This window comes from Entelurus aequoreus, linkage group LG17 (genome assembly GCF_033978785.1).
Source record: "Entelurus aequoreus isolate RoL-2023_Sb linkage group LG17, RoL_Eaeq_v1.1, whole genome shotgun sequence".
Taxonomy (NCBI): Eukaryota; Metazoa; Chordata; class Actinopteri; order Syngnathiformes; family Syngnathidae; genus Entelurus; species Entelurus aequoreus.
Window position 1 is genome coordinate 18,599,075 of NC_084747.1, and position 23,467 is coordinate 18,622,541.

General features: G+C 40.3%; 1 protein-coding gene across 2 annotated transcripts in view; it reads right to left on the reverse strand.

Annotated features, from left to right (window-relative positions):
- The window catches only part of smarca2 (SWI/SNF related, matrix associated, actin dependent regulator of chromatin, subfamily a, member 2), a 141,391-nt gene that overhangs the window by 91,641 nt on the left and 26,283 nt on the right, over positions 1-23,467 (reverse strand). For both annotated transcript variants that reach the window (XM_062025102.1, XM_062025101.1), the window contains exons 10-16: positions 21,344-21,514; positions 21,200-21,253; positions 16,906-17,036; positions 16,723-16,780; positions 16,380-16,477; positions 16,062-16,209; positions 4,191-4,354 (exon numbers count right to left, since the gene is read on the reverse strand). In XM_062025102.1, coding sequence (XP_061881086.1) covers positions 4,191-4,354; positions 16,062-16,209; positions 16,380-16,477; positions 16,723-16,780; positions 16,906-17,036; positions 21,200-21,253; positions 21,344-21,514 — 824 coding nt within the window. The remainder of the gene's footprint in view (positions 1-4,190; positions 4,355-16,061; positions 16,210-16,379; positions 16,478-16,722; positions 16,781-16,905; positions 17,037-21,199; positions 21,254-21,343; positions 21,515-23,467) is intronic.

Genomic DNA, 23,467 nt, shown 5'->3' on the forward strand with positions numbered 1-23,467 from the left:
GAGGAGATACAATGCCCGTGAGGAAAGAGGGTTTTTTTCCACATCATGATTGAAAAGCAGCAATTTTAATATTTGTAGCAAAGACAGAACTTCAAAAGCAAGCATTTGAGGGCCTCGTCTCTCAAAAGTGGAGCAAACAAGTGAGGAAAAAGGTAGATGTTTCCTCATCTTTGTTGCTTAATTAGCTGGGAGCGGGTCGGAGGCAGTACAGTATATCCATGAGGAAGGCGTTTTTTTCTTCATGACATCATGAAATTAACTGCAACTTAAAAAGTCGGTGCTCATAAACAGCTCTAGGGATAAACATTGTTGTTAGAACATCATTAAATAGTTTGGAGACTTCATTTTTGTGCTTCAATAACTTTGCTGTTTTATTTTTGCATAACGGTCAATTGGTTCTGTGACTAAGCTTGTACCAAAGACTATAAAAATGGGAGCTATTACCTCCCTGCTTGGCACTCAGCGTCAAGGGTTGGAATTGGGTGTTAAATCACCAAAATGATTCCCGAGCGCAGCCACCGCTGCTGCTCACTGCTCCCCTCACCTCCCAGGGGGTGGAACAAGGGGACGGGTCAAATGCAGAGGTTAATTTCACCACACGTAGTGTGTGTGTGACTATCATTGGTACTTTAACTTTTAACCTAGGGATTGGCAGTATACCGGCATTATTTTAAAAAGAGGTGTGTATTTGAGACAATACTGCCATACCCATATATGTAATATAGTATGTCTTGGCGCAGGGGTGCTGTCCCGCCTCCTCCACGCACAGTGAGGCGGGGTAGGAGCCGCGCTCACTTGACACAAACTCCAGTACGAGGAGTATGTGAAGCATACCTGCTTCTTTTTGGCGAGAAATCACATATTTTCCGGCGTCTTGCTGATCCTGTTTTCCCCCGGATTTTGCTCTCTATGAAAAAAGAATCCTCAGTAGTATTGCCAACTATCGGGTCCGTTTGACTCAAGCCTCGGCATCACCCGGGGCAACGCGCGTTCTTGACAGCGGCATGGCGAGTTGCAATTTGTGTGATTCCATCAAGTCAACAATGCACTTGAAAAAGATAAAAATATAAACTGTATGTATGTAATATGCTACTGGACGCAACGGTACGTAAAAAACGGATTTAAAAAGCTGACAGAAATAATGTATTTGTAATATGAGCTTCCCAGTCTACTTTGCTCAAGAAGCACTGCCACAACAAATGTTTAACTTTTTGGGTATTGTGGCCAAACAGCTCAATTTGTGTTTCATCTAACCACAGAACCTTCCTCCAGAAGGTCTTATCTTTGTCCATCTGATGTCAGATGAAACTAAAATTGAGCTGTTTGACCACAATACCAAACAATATTTTTGGAGGAGAAAAGGTGAGGCCATTAATCCCCGGAAAACCACACCTACCGTCAAGCATGGTGGTGGTAGTATTATGCTCTGGGACTGTTTTGCTGCCAATGGAACTGGTGCTTTACAGAGAGTAAATGGGACAATGAAAAAGGAGGATTACCTCCAAGTTCTTCAGGACAACCTAAAATCATCAACCCGGAGGTTGGGTCTTGGGCGCAGTTGGGTGTTCCAACAGGACAATGACCGCAAACACACGTCAAAAGTGGTAAAAGAATGGCTAAATCAGGCTAGAATGAAGGTTTTAGAATGGCCTTCCCAAAGTCCTGACTTAAACGTGTGGACAATGCTGAAGAAACAAGTCCATGTCACAAAACCAACAAATTTAGCTGAACTGCACCAATTTTGTCAAGAGGAGTGGTCAAAAATTCAACCAGAAGCTTGTGGATGGCTACCAAAAGCGCCTTATTGCAGTGAAACTTGCCAAGAGACATGTAAGCAAATATTAACATTGCTGTATGTATACTTTTGACCCAGCACATTTGCTCCCATGTTCAGTAGACCCATAATAAATTCATAAAAGAACCAAACTTCATGGATGTTTTTTGTGACCAACAAGTATGTGCTCCAATCACTCTATCACAAAAAAAATAAAAGAGTTGTAGAAATTATTGAAACCTCAAAACAGCCATGACATTATGTTCTTTACAAGTGTATGTCAACTTTTGACCACAACTGTACAAAACTCCACATGTGTTCATTCATAGTTTTGATGCCTTCAGTGACAATCTACAATGTAAATAGTCATGAAACTAAAGAAAACGCATTGAATGAGAAGGTGTGTCCAAACTTTCGGCTTGTACTGTATATGCAATATAATATCATATACTGTATGTATATACACACACACATGTAAATATATATATATACCGTATATTACCAAATAAACGCCCTTGGGCAAATAACCGCCCATGTCCTAATAGCCGTCTGACCCCATTTTGTGAATTAACCGCCTCTTCCTAATAACCGCCTATGTCCAAATAGCCGCCCATGGGCTGTTATTTGCATAATTTAGATTAAAATGCTACTGTGGTTGCGTTTGCTGCAGTATTATTGTTTTGATGATTTTATAGAGTACTTGGTACCATAATTTCATTTTTCCTGTATGCTGCTTTCTTTAAAACTTGGAGTACTATAGCCTTTATTTTATTTAGGTGACAGTATTATTGTTCTGTTTTGATGGTGGGGTTTATACTTGAGTACTTGGTACCATAATTTTATTTAGGCTGCTTTATTTAAAAAGTTTATTTATTTTTAGTATTGGTATTCTATTTGACAATTGTTGCACTACTGCCATGTTGAGGTCTTGTTGATCTCTTGTCTTTTGATAGCCTACGTCATGTTGATCTCTTGTTTTTTTGTTTGTATGTTTACAATAGCTTTTACATTTAAAGTTTTTTGTACGAAAAAAAAATACTGGACAGTAACCATTGTAACCAAATAATGGCGTGGTGCAGGCCGGTGCAAGGATAAATAAAAGCCTTGTGCAAATAACCGCCTGCTTCTTTTAAACGCCTGTCTCCAAAATCGATTTTTTGAAATAAACGCCCGGGCTACTATTTGGTAATATACGATAATATATATATATATATATATATATATATATATATATATATATATATATATATATATATATATATATATATATATATATATATATATATATATATATATATATATATATACACACACACACTACCGTTCAAAAGTTTGGGGTCACCCAAACAATTTTGTGGAATAGCCTTCATTTCTAAGAACAAGAATAGACTGTCGCGTTTCAGATGAAAGTTCTCTTTTTCAGGCCATTTTGAGCGTTTAATTGACCCCACAAATGTGATGCTCCAGAAACTCAATCTGCTCAAAGGAAGGTCCGTTTTGTAGCTTCTGTAACGAGCTAAACTGTTTTCAGATGTGTGAACATGATTGCACAAGGGTTTTCTAATCATCAATTAGCCTTCTGAGCCAATGAGCAAACACATTGTACCATTAGAACACTGGAGTGATAGTTGCTGGAAATGGGCCTCTATACACCTATGTAGATATTGCACCAAAAACCAGACATTTGCAGCTAGAATAGTCATTTACCATATTAGCAATGCATAGAGTGTACTTCTTTAAAGTTAAGACTAGTTTAAAATTATCTTAATTGAAAAATAAGGACATTTTAATGTGACCCCAAACTTTTGAACGGTAGTGTATATATATATATATATATATATATATATATATATATATATATATATATATACATATATATATATATATATATATATGTATATATATATATATATATATATATATACATATATATATATATATATATATATATATATATATATATATATATATATATATATATATATATATATATATATATATATATATATATGTTTTAAATAAGAATCAGTGTTTTAAGTTATGCAACCAGAAGGAGCTATTCTAACCTATAACCCGTTCAAAAAAAAGTCATTATAATTATTATACCACATAAACAATCACTAGCTATAAGCTAATGCTAGCGAGTGAGATTGAATCTTTTGTTCGGATCTTACGGGCTTCACTTTGGCATTTGCTACGGCAACTGGTGGTGAGGAAGCTTGATTTGAATTGAGAATGGTGTTAAATTAATAATCAAAAACAAATCGAATCGTTATGGGCCTAAAGCTTCACACCCCAGTTAAGCGTCTAATCTTGTCTTGTGCGAAACATTGTTCACATCACTTACCTTTACAAACAAACAAATTTAGTCATTTCACAACGCTGCGCAACAAAAGCCAGCTAAAGAGGTACTGACGAGAGAGGGACGATGATGAGATAAGGGCCGTTGAGCCTCTTGTGCTCCATCAGGTAGGTGATAAGGGCGATGGTTTGGATGGTCTTGCCGAGCCCCATCTCATCAGCCAGGATGCCGTTCAAGTTGTTGTTGTACAGCGACACCATCCACTCCAGACCCTGGACCTAGATGGAAAAAAAACGTGTTAACACTCTCAAACCTAAACACCACTGTGTTGTTTTGAAGCCATGCTGAACATGTGTCGAGCAAACACAACGTTTCAAGCGGCGTTTCAAAGGGGAGGCAATCTGAATCGCAAATTGGAGCAAATCTCTTCTCCTCCCAGATGACTAGCATGCATAATGAATAAATCATGTGGCGCACCGTATCTTACAATGCAACAACAAACTACGACAATGGAAAAAGCTAATTTGGCTTTGAGTAATGAAAGGTAGCTTTGATGTGTAACCTCAGCCTCTGTGGATGCCGTTTGACTGGAAGATGTCAAAAGTTTATTTTTACCTCAACAGGGAACTTTTATCTCTTTGCCACTTTGGCATTTCACATTGAAAGTAACTCAAGCGTGGTCACATAATGAAGTGAGCACCGCAGTGTGAGACCCTCTGAGACAACGAGCAGATAGCAGGGGCGGTAAAGGCCAGAGCACAGTGTCAGCTCACAGCAGGGCCAGCCACCAATTACAAAGTACATGTTGCTCGACGCCTGTCCGCTCAGATCATTACAGAATCATTTTAAAGTAAAATGATCAAAACATGGCGATGATTCCGTTTAAGCGTGGAGTTTTTGTGAATTTTTGTCACAAACGTCTGCGCTGTATACTTCTCATTCAATTACTGTGAGGTTGGAAATCTCTATTTCCCCCATGAGCCTCCCCCCATATGGAAGCAAAGGTCTGGCACACCATAAATCAGAGCCACTGCGCGTGGAACAGAATTCTTACTAGCAAGTTCTATTTTCTAGCTCAAACAACAACCATCACACCCTGCTTCGCTACAGTAAAGGTAATTGGATTACATTACACAAGCTATGAAGCACATGTCAGTCACATAGGCACCATCCTTCAATGGATTGTGATATTTCAAACTGTTTTCATACAACTTTACACAGATAGAACTCTTGATTTTTAAAATCAATTTTTACTGGTAAGTATCAACATCTTGATGTCATCCTTATTTTCAAATGATTGTAAATTATATATTTGGCCCTCCATGTGGGTTGTGGCCAAAAGGCATACAGGTAAATCAGATACCCTCACTGTTTGGTAGTCATTAGACACATGCTCAATTACTTACGGACAATTACCATAATTTCGGACTATAGAGCGCAACGGGTATATAAGCCGCACCACAAAATTTCCGAATAAAAAAAACAAAACATTTTATATATTAGCCGCACCAGACTATAAGCCGCAGATATGTTTTGAAATTAGTTATTTACACAGAAATATTGTGTACATTTTTATTTACATACCTTAATTGTTGCCAAATGGTGTTTGAAACACGCCCGTTAAAACAAAACAGAAGTCAATAACTCCACGGTGACGTTTTGGTGAATTTACAAAATTGAAAAAATACGAAAAGAATGCGAAAGTAAGTTAGTAACAGTCACAGACACTCGTAGACGTGTTAGCATATTAGCTAATGCTTACGATGCTAGCTTTATTACATTACGACAGCACGTACAAATATTGGAGATGTCCGATAATATCGGACTGCCGATATTATCGGCCGATAAATGCTTTAAAATGTAATATCGGAAATTATCGGTATCCGTTTCAAAAAATACAATTCATGACTTTTTAAAACGCCGCTGTGTACACGGACGTAGGGAGAAGTACAGAGCGCCAATAAACCTTAAAGGCACTGCCTTTGCGTGCCGTCCCAATCACATAATATCTACGGCTTTTCACACACACAAGTGAATGCAATTCACACTTGATCAACAGCCACACAGGTAACACTGAGGGTGACCGTATAAACAACTTTAACACTGTTACAAATATGCGCCACACTTTGAACCCACACCAAACAAGAATGACAAACACATTTCGGGAGAACATCCGCACTGTAACACAACATAAACACAACAGAACAAATACCCAGAAGCCCTTGCAGCACTAACTCTTCCGGGACGCTACAATATACACCCCCCGCTACCCCCTACACCCCCCACCTCAACCCCACCCCCCCTCAACTTCCTCATGCTCTCTCAGGGAGAGCATGTCCCAAATTCCAAGCTGCTGTTTTGAGGCATGTTAAAAAAAATTATGCACTTTTTTTTCCATAACTTGAGTTGATTTATTTTGGAAAACCTTGTTACATTGTTTAATGCATCCAGCGGGGCATCACAACAAAATTAGGCATAATAATGTGTTAACTCCACGACTGTATATATCGGTATCGGTTGATATCGGAATCGGTAATTAAGAGTTGGACAATATCGGCAAAAAAGCCATTATCGGACATCTCTAACAAATATGCTTGACATACTCCTAAAGACATCACACATGGGACGGTTTAGTAAGTATGAATTGCTTTAGTCAAATAGTAAAACTTGCAAACGTTGCTTGGAGTGATGAATGAAGAATCCTTTCGAGTAGTAGCGCTATGGACGGTTTTACTTCCAGTTCAAGGCATTAAAACAGGAAGTATATTTTCAACATGCAGCACCTGCAGTGGGCAAACCCGTCTAAAACCTGACGCGATAGCAGAAGCAATAACACACCATTCCAGTGTTTCTACTTCGTTTTAATGAAAACTGTTTAACACAAAACGTTATGGACATTTAAATCCATAAATTAGCTGCACCGTTTTATAAGACGCAAGGTTCAAAGCACAGGAAAAAGTAGCAACTTATAGTCCGGAATTTACGGTAATTCAGTCCAGCCCCCGTTTCGAGGACATTTTCATTTTTAACCAATATTTCTTAAGGAAATGGGAGTTTATTCTTGTAAAATTGTGCAAGTGTTTGTGGCGTTGCAGCAGTTTTTGACACAGACTTATCACGGATTTTTGACTTTCGCTTTAACCGCAATGTTTACAAACGCTTCCCTCCTCGATGGCTCCAAATCTTGGTCCTAAGCACTTTAAACGTTTCCATCCGGCTTCAATCATGCATTAAACTGATCGTTCTCGAGCCCCAAAACGTTGAAATTGCACTAACCCATCTTATGAAAGTCATTTGGCTTTGCTGTGGGCTTTCGCTAAGTTTTGTCCGCTACAATGTTAAGCTGTAACAACACAAAGCAAACTAGTTGTTGGTCCGCGATTAATTCTGACCGGGCAGAACAGATAGCCTACTAGAGTTCCGTTTTGTAGTTCCGTTATAGCGTCCCGAAAATCCAAAACATTTAAAAACAAGAGTGAAGATTAGAGATGTCCGATAATGGCTTTTTTGCCAATATCCAATATTGTCCAACTCTTAGTTACCGATTCCGATATCAACCGATACCGATATATACAGTCGTGGAATTAACACATTATTATGCCTAATTTTGTTGTGATGCCCCGCTGGATGCATTAAACAATGTAACAAGGTTTTCCAAAATAAATCAACTCAAGTTATGGAAAAAAATGCCAACATGGCACTGACATATTTATTATTGAAGTCACAAAGTGCATTATTTTTTTTTAACATGCCTCAAAACAGCAGCTTGGAATTTGGGACATGCTCTCCCTGAGAGAGATTGGGGTGTATATTGTAGCGTCCCGGAAGAGTTAGTGCTGCAAGGGGTTCTGGGTATTTGTTCTGTTGTGTTTATGTTGTGTTACAGTGCGGATGTTCTCCCAAAATGTTTGTCATTCTTGTTTGGTGTGGGTTCACAGTGTGGCGCATATTTGTAACAGTGTTAAAGTTGTTTATACGGCTACCCTCAGTGTGACCTGTATGGCTGTTGACCAAGTATGCATGCATTCACTTGTGTGTGTGAAAAGCCGTAGATATTATGTGACTGGGCCGGCACGCAAAGGAAGTGCCTTTAAGGTTTATTGACGCTCTATACTTCTCTCTACGTCCGTGTACACAGCGGCGTTTTAAAAAGTCCTAAATTTTACTTTTTGAAACCAATACCGATTATATTGAAACCGATACCGATAATTTCCGATATTACATTTTAAAGCATTTATCGGACATCTCTACTGAAGATTATGCATGTTTTAAATAAAGGTGACATAAATAGATTTGTAGGACCTTTCCAAATTATATTTAAGAACTTTTATAAGGTTTTAGGAGAATTTTAGACATTTTAAGGCTTCAAATTTAAATTGTTGGATTTAAGACGCCATGGATACTCTGAGGCCCCACAAGGTGCGTACCAAATTGGGTGGTAATTGGACTTAACACCGGAAAGTTTCAGTGGCTGTTTTTTCAAGCTGTGGGAGCAATTTCAATTTAATCTAACTAGGGAAGGCTACTTGGATGAGAGGCGAAACGTCTTCTAAGACAAACTGAACCGTCCGGTAGCGATTGATTGAATGCTTTGAGAACACAATGACCTGAATGAACAAGATAATCCATACACAAGTCAATGCATGTGGCTTAAAAAACAGATTACTGGGAATTGTATTTTATTTTTTCATTTCATTTATTCCAGGCAATGACACACACAAAAAAAAATAAAAAATAAAAATAAAATAAAATAAGAGCACAAGCAACATAGTAGGGGATGCATGCTTAGCCATATTTTCACCCTTTTTATGCGCGAGCAGTTCAGGAGCAGAAGATGATAGTTTGCACAAGCACATACAGCAATAACTGAATATTATCAGAATCATAAAGTCTAACTTTTCTGGCCTGGTGGTTGGCACGTAGACTGCACAGTGAGAAGATCTGAGTTCGAGTGTCTATTTGGGCCGCTCTGTGTGGGTTCATCCCACATTCCAAAAATATTAAGTTAACTGAAGACTCTAAATTGTCAATGAATATAAGTGTGAATGACTGTTTGCGATGGCTGGAGAATAGAATAGAACAGACTCCAGCGTACCTGTGACCCTACTGATAGAAAATGGATGGAGGAAAATAAATGTTTAGGACAAAGGCCCATGTGGTTTTATGGAAGATGACTCGTAGGTGTTAACTGTGCTGTAGGCTGCCAATGCACTCTTTTGATGGCGATATTGGAGTTATAGTCACAAAACAGTCACAGCGCGCTCCGCAGGGGGCTGTGCTGTTTTGAATGGAGCAAACAGTGTTAGAGAAAGTGTTTTTTTTGCTGTTGCCACGGGCAAGCCTTGTTGTTTTACAGAGTGCTGCAAGGCAAATGATGTGCGTGTTGCTCACTGCTGCTGTGCCAGGGCAGAAGAGTGGACACGCAGGTTTAAAGGGGATATTTGCAACGCTTACGCGACTTTCAAACGTACTTCATTAAATCTTGCCCACTTTCAGCTCCGATCATGTAAGCTACGCCCTCCAGAACACACGCACAGGCACATTGTAGGGTTTACACAAAAAAAGCCGCCACACCTTAAAAATGAGGGGTTTTATATTGTATGAATGGATATACAGTAAAAAGTATAGTATATTATTTGTGCACTACCGCCGAGTAATGCACTAAAAATTTGGCCAGCGGAAAACTACTTTGATGCACACAATCGTTTGGAGTGGAGGCAGCGTGTCTGCGATGTAGACGTACATTAAAATATCCGACATATACTTGTCCGACATATACTCACGAATAGCAATTTACAAAATGTGCAATGTGCAAATAATAAGAGGACAGTTACCGCTTTAAAGGAGAGAAAATGCAGCCGGATCAGCAGCGCCAAGCAAGTGTGACGTCAGGCTCGCTACAGCTCTATCTGTGCGTCGCAGACATCGAGCAACAGAAGTAAAGGGTCTCTAAACACGAGTAATGTCTCCGATAAAGCTGCTAGATTTGTTGCTAGTCATTTTTAATAAAGAAATAGTCACTAAAAACAATATATAAGTCAAAGCGGCAACGGTAGGAAAATAGAGCAAAACAATGTTAGTACTAGAGATGTCCGATAATATCGGACTGCCGATATTATCGGCTGATAAATGCTTTAAAATGTAATATCGGAAATTATTGGTATCGGTTTCAAAAAGTAAAATGTATGACTTTTTAAAACGCTGCTGTACGCAATGGTACACGGACGTAGGGAGAAGTAGAAAGCGCCAATAAACCTTAAAGGCACTGCCTTTGCGTGCCGGCTCAATCACATAATATCTACAGCTTTTCACACACACAAGTGAATGCAGGGCATACTTGGTCAACAGCCATACAGGTCACACTGAGGGTAGCCGTATAAACAACTTTAACACTGTTACAAATATGCGCCACACTGTGAACCCACACCAAACAAGAATGACAAACACATTTCGGGAGAAAATTTGCACCATAACACAACATAAACACAACAGAACAAATACCCAGGACCCCTTGCAGCACTAACTCTTCCGGGATGCTACAATATACACCCCCCGCTACCCCCTACCCTACATATTCTAAAGTTAATGATTATTTGCACAAATTTTTTTTTTATCAGTTTGAACATCAAATATGTTGTCTTTGTAGCATATTCAACTGAATATGGGTTGAAAATGATTTGCAAATCATTGTATTCCGTTTATATTTACATCTAACACAATTTCCCAACTCATAAAGAAACGGGGTTTGTACATTAAAATATCCGACATCCATCCATTTTCTACCGCTTAATCCTTTCGGGGTCGCTGGAGCGTATCTCAGCTACAATCGGGCGGAAGGCAGGGTACACCCTGGACAAGTCACCACCTCATTGCAGGGCCAACACAGATAGACAGACAACACTCACATTCACACTAGGGCCAATTTAGTGTTGTCAATCAACCTATCCCCAGGTGCATGTCTTTGGAAGTGGGAGGAAGCCGGAGGACCCGGAGGGAACCCACGCAGTCACGGGGAGGACATGCAAACTCCACACAGAAAGATCCCGAGCCCGGGATTTAACCCAGGACTTCTCAGGATCTTCGTATTGTGAGGCAGACACACTAACCCCTCTTCCACCGTGCTGCCCTACTTGTCCGACATATACTCACAAATAGCAATTTACAAAATGTGCAATGTGCAAATAATAAGAGGACAGTTACCGCTTTAAAGGAGAGAAAATGCAGCCGGATCAGGAGCGCCAAGCAAGTGTGACGTCAGGCTCGCTGCAGCTCTATCTGTGTGTCGCAGACATCGAGCAACAGAAGTAAAAGGTCTCTAAACACGAGTAAAGTCTCCGATAAAGCTGCTAGATTTGTTGCTAGTCGTTTTTATTAAAGAAAAAGTCACTAAAAAGATTATATAAGTCAAAGTGGCAAGAGTTGGAAAATAGAGCAAAACAATGTTAGTACTAATTCATAATAACACAGATTTGCTTTTAAATCTATGTATAACATTTATTAAGGCTTTTAAAGATAATATATGCATCAACTGTGATTATGCAAATGTTATGATAATGTCAACTTTGCCCACGCCCCTAGCCATGCCCTCATCGCCACAGGTATATGTTGGCAATATGTGAGCAACCTTGCACTATTTATGTTTTTTTGTCAGCTAATGATAGCTATTTGGCAAAGTTTAACTATTAACACGTTAGGTTTCAGGCGCATGGCTGCGATGGTTGTGTTTTCTCGAATGCAGAAATACAAGCAGGAGCTGCGTGCAGGTAGGAGTCTGTCTTTTAAATCCTTGAGGCAGGACAAATATACAAAAACTCTCAAGACGCTCAACAAGCATGGAGCCAAAACCCAAATAGTCACCAAGGGTGAACAGCCAGAGTCTATAATAAGGAAAAACACTTAGGGGTGGTGAAAACAAGATGAAACGTAATGTCGCAAAGAGCGAGCATTGACTCAGCGACTTGTGCTGGCTGACTAGAACATATAAAACGGAGTGATTAACCAAACAGCTGGTGGGGAACACTCATTACTAAAACAAGGGCAGGTGTGGAGAATTAGTGTCTATGGAAACCAAAAGTAAACATAAGGAAAGACGATAGGTCACGGAAACAGACAGACATAGGAAAAAGCCACAATAAATCAGGCCATGACCCGGGCAACGGATCATGACATAACATTTGAATATATAACCTACCACATGGCTCTTCAACAGGGGGTCCACAACCCCTAAGAGTTCCGTGGAGGTATTGCAGGGGGGGTTGTGAATTTTTGGTTGATTTGATGTTTTTTTTAGTTTTTATTATTCCCTTTACAATTTTTCCACAAATGTAAATGTTTTTCAATCACGATAACATTGATCCAACACAAAATAAATATTTCAGTCAGCGACGCACACGTTCAGCAGTTATTCCAAGCAGGGCCCTGGTTTATTCACATGCCCTCCAACGAGGAGGACCCGCCCCAATTACTGCTGTATCAATCACGAAGCCCTTGTCAGGTTCCCCGTGATTGGCTAAGAGCCCATTCCCAGCTAGCAGCGGTTTTATGTCTCAGTGTTTAGATTGAAGAAAAACTGTTTTGTTTTGAAACACGACCAAAAAAAACACAAACAGAAGAGAGATAAGCCAGTGTTTCCCACACATTCATTTATTTGTGGCGGCCTGCCACAAAAGAATTAAGGCCGCGACAAAAAAAATTTTTTTTAATTTATTTATTTTTTTGTCCTGTCCAGCTTCTCAGGCAAATCACATAGTTGATGTAGATGCCCATATATCGGCTGTTCAGATTTACTTTACAAAAGAGAAGTGTAGGATCAAGATTTTTGGAGCTCTTTGTTCAGTGGATCAGATGTTTGATGAAGCTCTGTGTCTATCTACCACCACTACTGTTTTCTGTTTATTTGTTACTGACTGTGGCAGGACACCTCTGCCTCTGTTTCACTTTATGTTGCTGGTAAATAATATGGTTGTAGTAGTAGGCTAAAGTTAAATTATTTAGTATGCACTAATTAAAGGGGCAGAGCTTTAAGAGACATTTTAGCTTTTATATTTTCATAAGATGTATTTTTTGTAAGAACCACAATTAGTAAATATATTTCAGTGAATAACTTATTGTTCAAATCTGTATACAAATATGTACATAAAGTGTTGTAATTATATTGTAAAATGGATGGATGGACGTTTAAAACAAAACTGTTATTAATTAGTAAGTATACATTTTTTGAGCCTTTTTAGAGAAAATCATATCATTGTAGTAAATTATTCAAATTACTCGATGATGTCATGGTGACCACGCCCATAGCCACGCCCCCACCGCCACAGGTATCTTGGCAGTTGATGGGAAACACCGTAAGCCGACCCTTCATCTCAGAAAGCGCAGGTTAACAAGATTCCTTTAGGACCAGTTTACATTTTTATACAAAGTATGTAAGTAAGGGTGCCTGCTCCATCTCTCTATCACTGTAACAACAGGATGACTGCAAACTGGTGCTGGCTTATCTGGGACTGCTTTTTGTGTACTATATGGGCACAAGCTCCAACGACAATTTGTATTCAATTTCATTTACAATTGTGGGAAATACAGATATCTTACAAATAGAGATGTCCGATAATATCGGGCTGCCGATAAATGCTTTAAAATGTAATATCGGAAATTATCGGTATCGGTTTCAAAAAGTAAAATGTATGACTTTTTAAAACGCCGCTGTTCGGAGTGGTACACGGACGTAGGGAGAAGTAGAGAGCGCCAATAAACCTTAAAGGCACTGCCTTTGCGTGCTGGCCCAGTCACATAATATCTACGGCTTTTCACACACACAAGTTAATGCAAGGCATACTTGGTCAACAGCCATATAGGTCACACTGAGGGTGGAGGTATAAACAACTTTAACACTGTTACAAATATGCGCCACACTGTGAACCCACACCAAACAAGAATGACAAACACATTTCGGGAGAACATCCGCACCGTAACACAACAGAACAAATACCCAGAACCCCTTGCAGCACTAACTCTTCTGGGATGCTACAATATACACCCCCCGCTACCCCACTAAACCTCAACCCCGCCCCCCCCCCCTAACCCAGCCCACCTCAACCTCCTCATGCTCTCTCAGGGAGAGTATGTCCCAAATTCCAAGCTGCTGTTTTGAGGCATGTTAAAAAAAATAATGCACTTTGTGACTTCAATAATAAATATGGCAGTGCCATGTTGGCATTTTTTTCCATAACTTGAGTTGATTTATTTTGGAAAACCTTGTTACATTGTTTAATGCATCCAGCGGGGCATCACAACAAAATTAGGCATAATAATGTGTTAATTCCACGACTGTATTTATCGGTATCGGTTGATATCGGAATTGGTAATTAAGAGTTGGACAATATTGGATATCGGCAAAAAAGCCATTATCGCACATCTCTACTTACAATGCAATCAGTTCTTTTAAAGGCCTACTGAAAGCCACTACTACCGACCACGCAGTTTGATAGTTTATATATCAATGATGAAATCTTAACATTGCAACACATGCCAATACGGCCGGGTTGACTTATAAAGTGCAATTTTAAATTTCCCGGCAAACTTCCGGCGGAAAACGTTTCGATATGATGACGTTTGCGCGTGACGTCAACTGTTTAAGCGGAAGTATTCGGAGCCCATTGAATCCAATACAAAAAGCTCTGTTTTCATCTCAAAATTCCACAGTATTCTGGACATCTGTGTTGGTGAATTTTTTGCAATTTGTTTAATGAACAATGGAGACTGCAAAGAAGAAAGTTGTAGGTGGGATCGGTGTATTAGCGGCGGACTACAGCAACACAACCAGGAGGACTTTGAGGATAGCAGACGCGCTAGCCGAACGACCTCACCTTGACTTCCTCCGTCTCCGGGCCGCCGACCGCATCGGTGATCGGGTGAAGTCCTTCGTCGTACCGTCGATCGCTGGAACGCAGGTGAGCACGGGTTGTGATGAGCAGATGATGGCTGGCGTAGGTGGATAGCTAATGTTTTTAGCATAGCTCTGTCGAGGTTCCGTAGCTAAGTTAGCTTCAATGGCATCGTTAGCAACAGCATTGCTAAGCTTCGCCAAGCTGGAAAGCATTAACCGTGTAGTTACATGTCCAGAGTTTGGTAGTATTGTTGATCTTCTGTCTATCCTTCCAGTCAGGGGCGTATTTGTTTTGTTTCTATCTGCAGTTAAGCCCGATGCTATCACGTTAGCTCAGTAGCTAAAGTGCTTCACCGATGGATTGTCGTGGAGATAAAAGTCACTGTGAATGTCCATTTTGCGTTCTCGACTCTCATTTTCAAGAGGATATAGTATCCGAGGTGGTTTAAAATACAAATCCGTGATCCACAATAGAAAAAGGAGAGAGTGTGGAATCCAATGAGCCAGCTTGTACCTAAGTTACGGTCAGAGCGAAAAAAGATACATCCTGCACTGCACACTAGTCCTTCACTTTCACGTTCCTCATCCACAAATCTTTCATCCTCGCTCAAATTAATGGGGTAATCGTCGCTTTCTCGGTCCGAATCGCTCTCGCTGCTGGTGTAAACAATGGGGAAATGTGAGCAGCCCTTCCTCCGGTGACGTCATGCTACTTCCAGTACAGGCAAGGCTTTTTTTTATCAGAGACCAAAAGTTGCGAACTTTATCGTCGTCGTTCTATACTAAATCCTTTCAGCAAAAATATGGCAATATCGCGAAATGATCAAGTATGACACACAGAATGGATCTGCTATCCCCGTTTAAATAAAAAATTGTCATTTCAGTAGGCCTTTAAACCACTAATGATAATGAGATACGCTAGCCGTCTGTGGTGTTTTACAAGTTAGGGTAATTAAATGTTTAAATTTTTTGAGCCAGTGATGTACAGCAGGATGTGATTGGGGCATAGCGATGCATGTCACACTTATGATTGGCAGGGACAGACTCCACTTTGAGATGTCTGCTCGCATAGAGAGTGCGCAGTGTTCCCGACAAGAGTATACCTGGTAATGTTTGAGTGTGCCGTTGATCAGGAGAGACGCCTGCTTCTCCACCCTCTCGATGACAGCATGAGCCACACCGTAATAAGACTGGGAGCTGGTCTGGCCCGTCGGGACGCTGTACTCGTCATCCACATCCTGCTTGACCGACCTGCAGACGTGAGCGTGATCTTTATTGCAGTATATCTTTTTAAAGGACAGTACTATTGAAAGTCCATGTAGGAGTACAGATTTACTATCCAATGCAAATTATTCAATACAAAATAAGGGGTCATAAAATGAACCTAAGTGCTAAAAGAGATAGAAGGTAAATAACAGTACTCGATAATGTGCTTGGACGCCGTCCCGCATCCTCCCTCCCCTTTGGGATCGCTTATGGTCTTCTCCTCGCTTTCTGCTTTGGTCACCCCCTCTTCCTCCTTGTGAAATGAAATAAAAGTTTGATGACACACAAGTGCAACATCTCATAGAATCAGCACTGATGAGGACAAGAGAATAAAACTAGAGTAGTGAAGTGTGGACAGCTACTGCCCCCTAGTGGATCATAGTGAGATTTTACTGTGAATGTTTTTTTTTTCTGTGTGGTGCTGCAAAAATTAAAGCCATTTCAATAATTGGATGTTAGGGCCAAAGTACACTAATGTGGAATTAATTGGTCAGGTACCTCTTCCTCAAATTCAGAGCTGCTCTCCTCACTATCCGACCGAGGCGCCACTTCGTACCTGGATCCAGGAAAAGGGCAATAATCAATCATTGACAGTGTTGTGTTCTTTTTCTAAAACAGTTCCATGATCCAGAAATTGGCGGTAATAGAAACAAAACGCTTGATATTTCATTGCCTTCTCACCCGGGGTTCATCTCAAGCCACGCCTCCAGCTGGCTGGACTTGGGAGCATCTGTTCCCTGTAAAACTTTCCCCGTCTCCGTCTGAATGACTTTGACGGGCAGCTCACTCATCTGGCTGCTTTCATCCATGGGCTTCAGGACAAACACACGGCAAGGAGAAAAAGGATTACGTAAGACGACAGAGCGCATTGTTCCACTCGAGACAGACGCGTCTTTCATCTGTGAAGTCCATGTTTTTTTTCCATAACGAGGTGAAGGACACTTTGCCTGTGTGCTGCCACCTCTTTGTATCTTTTTGCGCTTCCTCTGAACAGCCCATGCAACCTACTTTTATCACTGAAATCCATCCATTATTATGTTTCCCCGCTTGTTCCAATATCAGCGTGGTAGAACTAATCTAGATGAATTCTGCACGTAAGAGGAGATTGATCTTTTGCCGCTTACACCGCTGCAAACAATATAAACTGAGATGACAATTTCAAAGCGGTAGTGGAAGCTTGATGATAGAAGATGTGCCTCAGTGCAATGACAGCAATTACATGGACAATGGCCAACACTGCAGTCTGGCCAACAATTCGGATTAAGACACACTCATTTCATTATCCTCACTGGTGCTCCGTTTAAACTGTAGACAAATAATAAATCCCGATAATAAAACTGTTATCTTGCTTCTTGCTGGGTCTCGACAGACAATGCTAAAGGTAAACAGTGGCTGACACATTAAAAAGCTGAGTAAAATTGCTCATCAAGGAGACAAAGTCATTGCAGGCTAGAGGAAACTCTATGACAGCTTATTTTGCTTGGTTTGTAAATCACACACATTACTTCTTCTCAAACGTAAACAACATTTACTGTTTGTGGGATCTTACTACCATCTTAACGAATGCCTTAAATTCTCCAAGTTGGCACAACAAATGCCACAGTGAGCCCCGTAATATCCGTCCAAAACAACTGGTCTTACTCGCGAGCATTAGCTTATAGCAAGAGATCGACATAACTTTCCATCAATCGGAATAAAGAAAGTGAGTATGAAGCAGAGCGCTCAGTAGAGCAAGCGGATATTATTCACCGAATGAAAGAGAAAACTCTCAAAACAACATGACTGGAAGCAGAATGAGTCAATAACGCAAACCAAAGACGTGGAAAGAAGATAAGCTGCTGATGGTGTGTTTGACGGAGAAGCAGCTCGAAGGAGATACCATAAAAGTCTGCTCTCCAATGTAAATGCTGTACATTACTATTACATTACTTCATAAAACTACTGTAGCTGTTTGTCGTACTTTTAGCATACTGTTTTACATATAATATTTTTGTTATCTTAAAGTTAGTTTTTTATTTAAAAGGCATGTTACCTGTTAAAAATGTTCAATTAAATTGATTTCAATTCAGTTCAATCGGCAGCGCTGATTCACAATACAAGATTTTCTAGGTATTAACAGCGTCAAAGATTCAGTTAGAATCAAAACCGGAGGTACCGCTTTATAGGCATTTATAGGCCTAAAAATATTATCTCAGATTTTTTTTTCATAAAAAAATGTATTTCTGATTTTTTTACCCACTACTAAAGAAACCATTGAATACAAAAAGTGATCAAAAACTAGTACATTGAAATGACATTAAATACACTGCATTTTACTTTAAACAAAATTATGATTTCAATAATGTTGTTCTTTTTGGACCAGGTAAAAAAAGGTACTTTTTATGGAACAAAAATCGTACATTAATTTAAGAGCTTTCTCTGGGAAGCAATACTTCTGTCTCGAATAAAATACTTATGTTCACAACTTTGAAGCATTGCACATTGCATACAAATAAACAATTATCTCCAACATTAAGACGAATAAAGTGAAAACTTAAAACTTCTGTCTGAATAAGTTTGTTGTACTGCTGCCCTTTTTAACCAAACTCTGCGGCGTGCAGTCATTTCATCCACGCCTGTTGCCACAAAACCAAAGTACAGAAAACACTTTTCTTTTCTTTGGAGCAATCCTCGTGCTCTTGTTAGCATTAGCCATGTTTTGTTACAGTAGGTGTGCCGCTAAGGAAGTAAGAGGATGGCGCAAGCTACGGAAGCCTCTGAGGGGCAAAAAGTATGCCGGAGAAAAAGGAGAAAATTATTATTTATTTTTTTTAAACGTCTGCAAAAAAAACTTGAATACATTGATCAAATCGATTTATTGCCCAGGCCTTGGCCTTTATCACCACAAAGAGGACGGAGCATTTACTGGACGCAGGCGATAAATGGAGACAGGTTATTATTCATTTGTAATGCCAACACTCGCATTTAGTAAGCTCCTTTTTAAAATTTTAACAATGATTCGGAGTGCATGAGAAAGTGGAAAGGAATACATAGCTCTCTTTTATCACATGTTCACTTATTGCACGACACAGCAGCAACAAAGACAATGTTGTAATATTGGCAAGGAACAAACTGCTGAGTCAGCATTAATAGGGCTATTGAGCTGTAAAGACTCTTGAACGCATCATAATAATACCCTCAATTCCCCCAAAAAATTGATTAACTCGCTGGAATATAAAGACAATATAACATACAACCATAAACGTGGATGCATATGCAAAAGTGCAATATATTTATCTGTACAGTAATCTATTTATTTATTTTATTTTTTTAAATCTATTTATTTATATCTGCACCTCATTGATTTTTTATCCTGCACTACCATGAGCTAATGCAACGAAATTTCGTTCTTATCTGTACTGTAAAGTTCAAATTTGAATGACAATAAAAAGGAAGTCTAAGTCTAAGTCTAAATAACAGTACAACAGGTGTAGCACACGTGAGTTTAGCAGAGGTAAATAAAGCAGCTCAATGCTGACCACTCATGATACGTCCGATAAAACGACTGCCATCTTTGTAGGTTGCCTACAGCCACAGCAGTTGATGCCAAAGTTTTTTGACCAGGTGTTATTTACAGGCACTGGGGGTATTTGTTTTTGTCGCAGCCGGCGACTACAGCCGACTGTCTGGCTAGCTCAGGGGTCGGCAACCTTTACCACTCAAAGAGCCATTTTAACAAATTTCACAAATTAAAGAAAACAATGGGAGCCACAAAACTCTTTTGAAAATTTAAAATGATATAACACTGCATACAAAGCTTTTTTTGCTATGTTTTAACCAGGGGTCTCAGGCACACGCCCCGGCCCACACCTTAATATGAAATGTTATGATAGTGCGGCCCGCGACGCATGTAAACGTCATACTTGCCAACCCCCACAATTTTTCCGGGAGACTACCGAATTCCGGGGCTTGATGACACTGCTTTTAGCGCTCTCTACAGTATGCTCAAACAGCGCACCTGCTCGGGTACATGTTGAATGCAGCTTAGGCTTGCATACGTTAGAGACAGCCAGGCATACTTGTTCAACAGCCACACAGCTTACACTGACGGTGACCGTATAAAACAACTTTAACACTGTTACGTTACAAATATGCGCCACAATGTGAACCCACACCAAAAAAGAATGACAAACACATTTCTGGAGAACATCCACACTGTAACACAACATAAACACAACACAACAAATACCCAGAATCCCATGCAGCCCTAACTCTTCCAGTCTACATTATACACCCCCGCTACAACCAACCCCGCCCACCTCAACCGACGCACGGAGGGAGGGGGGGATTGATGTGTGGGGGGGTTTGGTGGTAGCTAGGGCTGCATGGGATTCTGGGTATTTGTTGTGTTGTGTTTATGTTGTGTTACGGTGCGGAGGTTCTCCAGAAATGTGTTTGTCATTCTTTTTTTGGTGTGGGTTCACAGTGTGGCGCATATTTGTAACGTAACAGTGTTAAAGTTGTATTATACGGCCACCGTCAGTGTAAGCTGTGTGGCTGTTGACCAAGTATGCCTTACTGTCTTCAACGTGTGCAAGTATAAGCTTCCTACAACATGTGGCCGAGCTGGCACGCCGATTGTGCTGGCTATTGAGGACGATAAATGCAGTGCTGGTTACAGAGGACAATAAATGCAGTGCCATTAGAGCACACCCTTAATTTAGTTGATAGGGTGAAAATTGGAGAATATTTGCCCCGGGAGATTTCTAGGAGAGGCACTGAGATCCGTAAGTCTCCTGGGAAAATCGGGAGGGTCGGCAGGTATGCAGCTGAGCCGCATCAGAGTGGTCAAAGAGCCGCATGCGGCTCTGGAGCCACAGGTTGCCGACCCCTGGGCTAGCTGAATAGCGATTGGAGCGTTTATGGACATCATTGTAGACCGGCCTGGATGTGGTTTCAAACAAATACTTAAGTCTTAAATAGCCACGTGACTTACTTCTCCGTCAGGTCCGATAGCACTGGTGCCTTCACCGACGTCTCCATCCACCCTCTAGACATTTACAAACACATTAGGAGCATTGACAGGGGCTATGATCACAATGCAATTCCATTTATGTCATGTCCAACAATGACACCCTACCTTCTTCTTCTTCTTCTTCTTCTTCCTCTCCTTGGCGGCCTGCGCGGCTTTGTGTTCGTACACGAGGGAGGTGAGGTTGGCCACATACTCGTCCGTCTGCTGCAGCAAGTACGCCAGGCGCTTGTCCTTCTTTTGGTCAATCAGTTTACGGTAGCCCTCCTCGTCCTCGGCCTGGGTTTTGGGGGATTTTGACAGAGGGCTTATTCGCTGCGGTAGAGGCTTACATTATTAAGCTCAGCTTATTGGTCATACAAAGCCAGAATTTAATGCATTTACAAACAAGCTAAAAGTGAAGAAGATATTGTCAATTAGTTTACCTCTTGATCTATTATTAGGTTTGCGTATGCATGATGAAAGCTAAATAGATACCATGGAGGATGAACACACTCTGCATTGCAAGTAAGGCAGAGGCGTCTAACGTGCACCCCAGGAGCTATTTATTTTTTTTAATCAGGCTTGGCCCACAAAAAAACACTTCCTAGAGAATTGTAAATGTTGAATATTGCAAGAGATCAAACTAATGGTAATTAGTAACTACTTTGTCACAGATAACATCAAGATGAGATGTAGGTAGTTTTTTCTTTAAACATATTCAAATTCAATAACAGTTTGGCTATGTTGTACAGAGTTTCCCCTAGATTGCTACTATATAAGTGGGGTGAGGGCGTGGTCAATATGACATCATCATATATACAACATGATCATTTTGATTTGCAATGATGCATATATTTTCTTTAAAAAGGCTAAACAAATATGTATGTATATATAAAAACTAATATTACTGTTATTCGTTATTAATATTACTAGAGATGTCCGATAATGGCTTTTTTGCCAATATCCGATATTGTCCAACTCTTAATTACCGATTCCGATATCAACCGATACCGATATATAGAGTCGTGGAATTAACACATTATTATGCCTAATTTTGTTGTGATGCCCCGCTGGATGCATTAAACAATGTAACAAGGTTTTCCAAAATTAATCAACTGAAGTTATGGAAAAAAATGCCAACATGGCACTGCCATATTTATTATTGAAGAATTTGGGGCATGCTCTCCCTAAGAGAGCATGAGGAGGTTGAGGTGGGCGGGGTTGGGGGGAGCGGGGTTGAGGTGGTGGGGGGGTGTATATTGTAGCGTCCAATAACATAATTTCTACGGCTTTTCACACACTCAAGTGAATGCAATGCATACTTGGTCAACAGCTATACAGGTCACACTGAGGGTGACCGTATAAACAACTTTAACACTGTTACAAATATGCGCCACACTGTGAACCCACACCAAACAAGAATGACAAACACATTTCGGGAGAACATCCGCACCGTAACACGACATAAACACAACAGAACAAATACCCAGAACCCCTTGCAGCACTAACTCTTCCGGGACGCTACAATTTACACCCCCCGCTACAACCTGCAACCCCCCCCCCCCCACCTCGACCCCGCCCACCTCAACCTCCTCATGCTCTCTCAGGGAGAGCATGTCCCAAATTCCAAGCTGCTGTTTTGAGGCATGTTAAAAAAAATAATGCACTTTGTGACTTCAATAATAAATATGGCAGTGCCATGTTGGCATTTTTTTCCATAACTTGAGTTTATTTATTTTGGAAAACCTTGTTACATTGTTTAATGCATCCAGCGGGGCATCACAACAAAATTAGGCATAATAATGTGTTAATTCCACGACTGTATATATCGGTATCGGTTGATATCGGAATCGGTAATTAAGAGTTGGAGAATATCGGAATATCGGCAAAAAAGCCATTATCGGACATCTCTAATTACTATCATTGAAAATGTAATGTAAAATTCAATAAAATCTGAGCCGAGGATGTCGTCGTGGCTTGTGCAGCCCTTTGAGACACTCGTGATTTACGGCTATATAAGTAAACATTGATTGATTGAAGAACTCAGAAAACCTTTCCCGCTTGGCAACGCTATCCTGTAGCCACGCCCCCTCGGGCAATATATTTCCAGTGTTGTGACCTGTGTTTACATCCGTCACGTCAAAAATATACCTGGCTAGTGATAAATACTAACAGTGTTCGGGTTGATTAGGTTTGTGGCTCACAGACAACAACAACAAGCACGCTAACTCGATGGTTAGCAACTAGCAA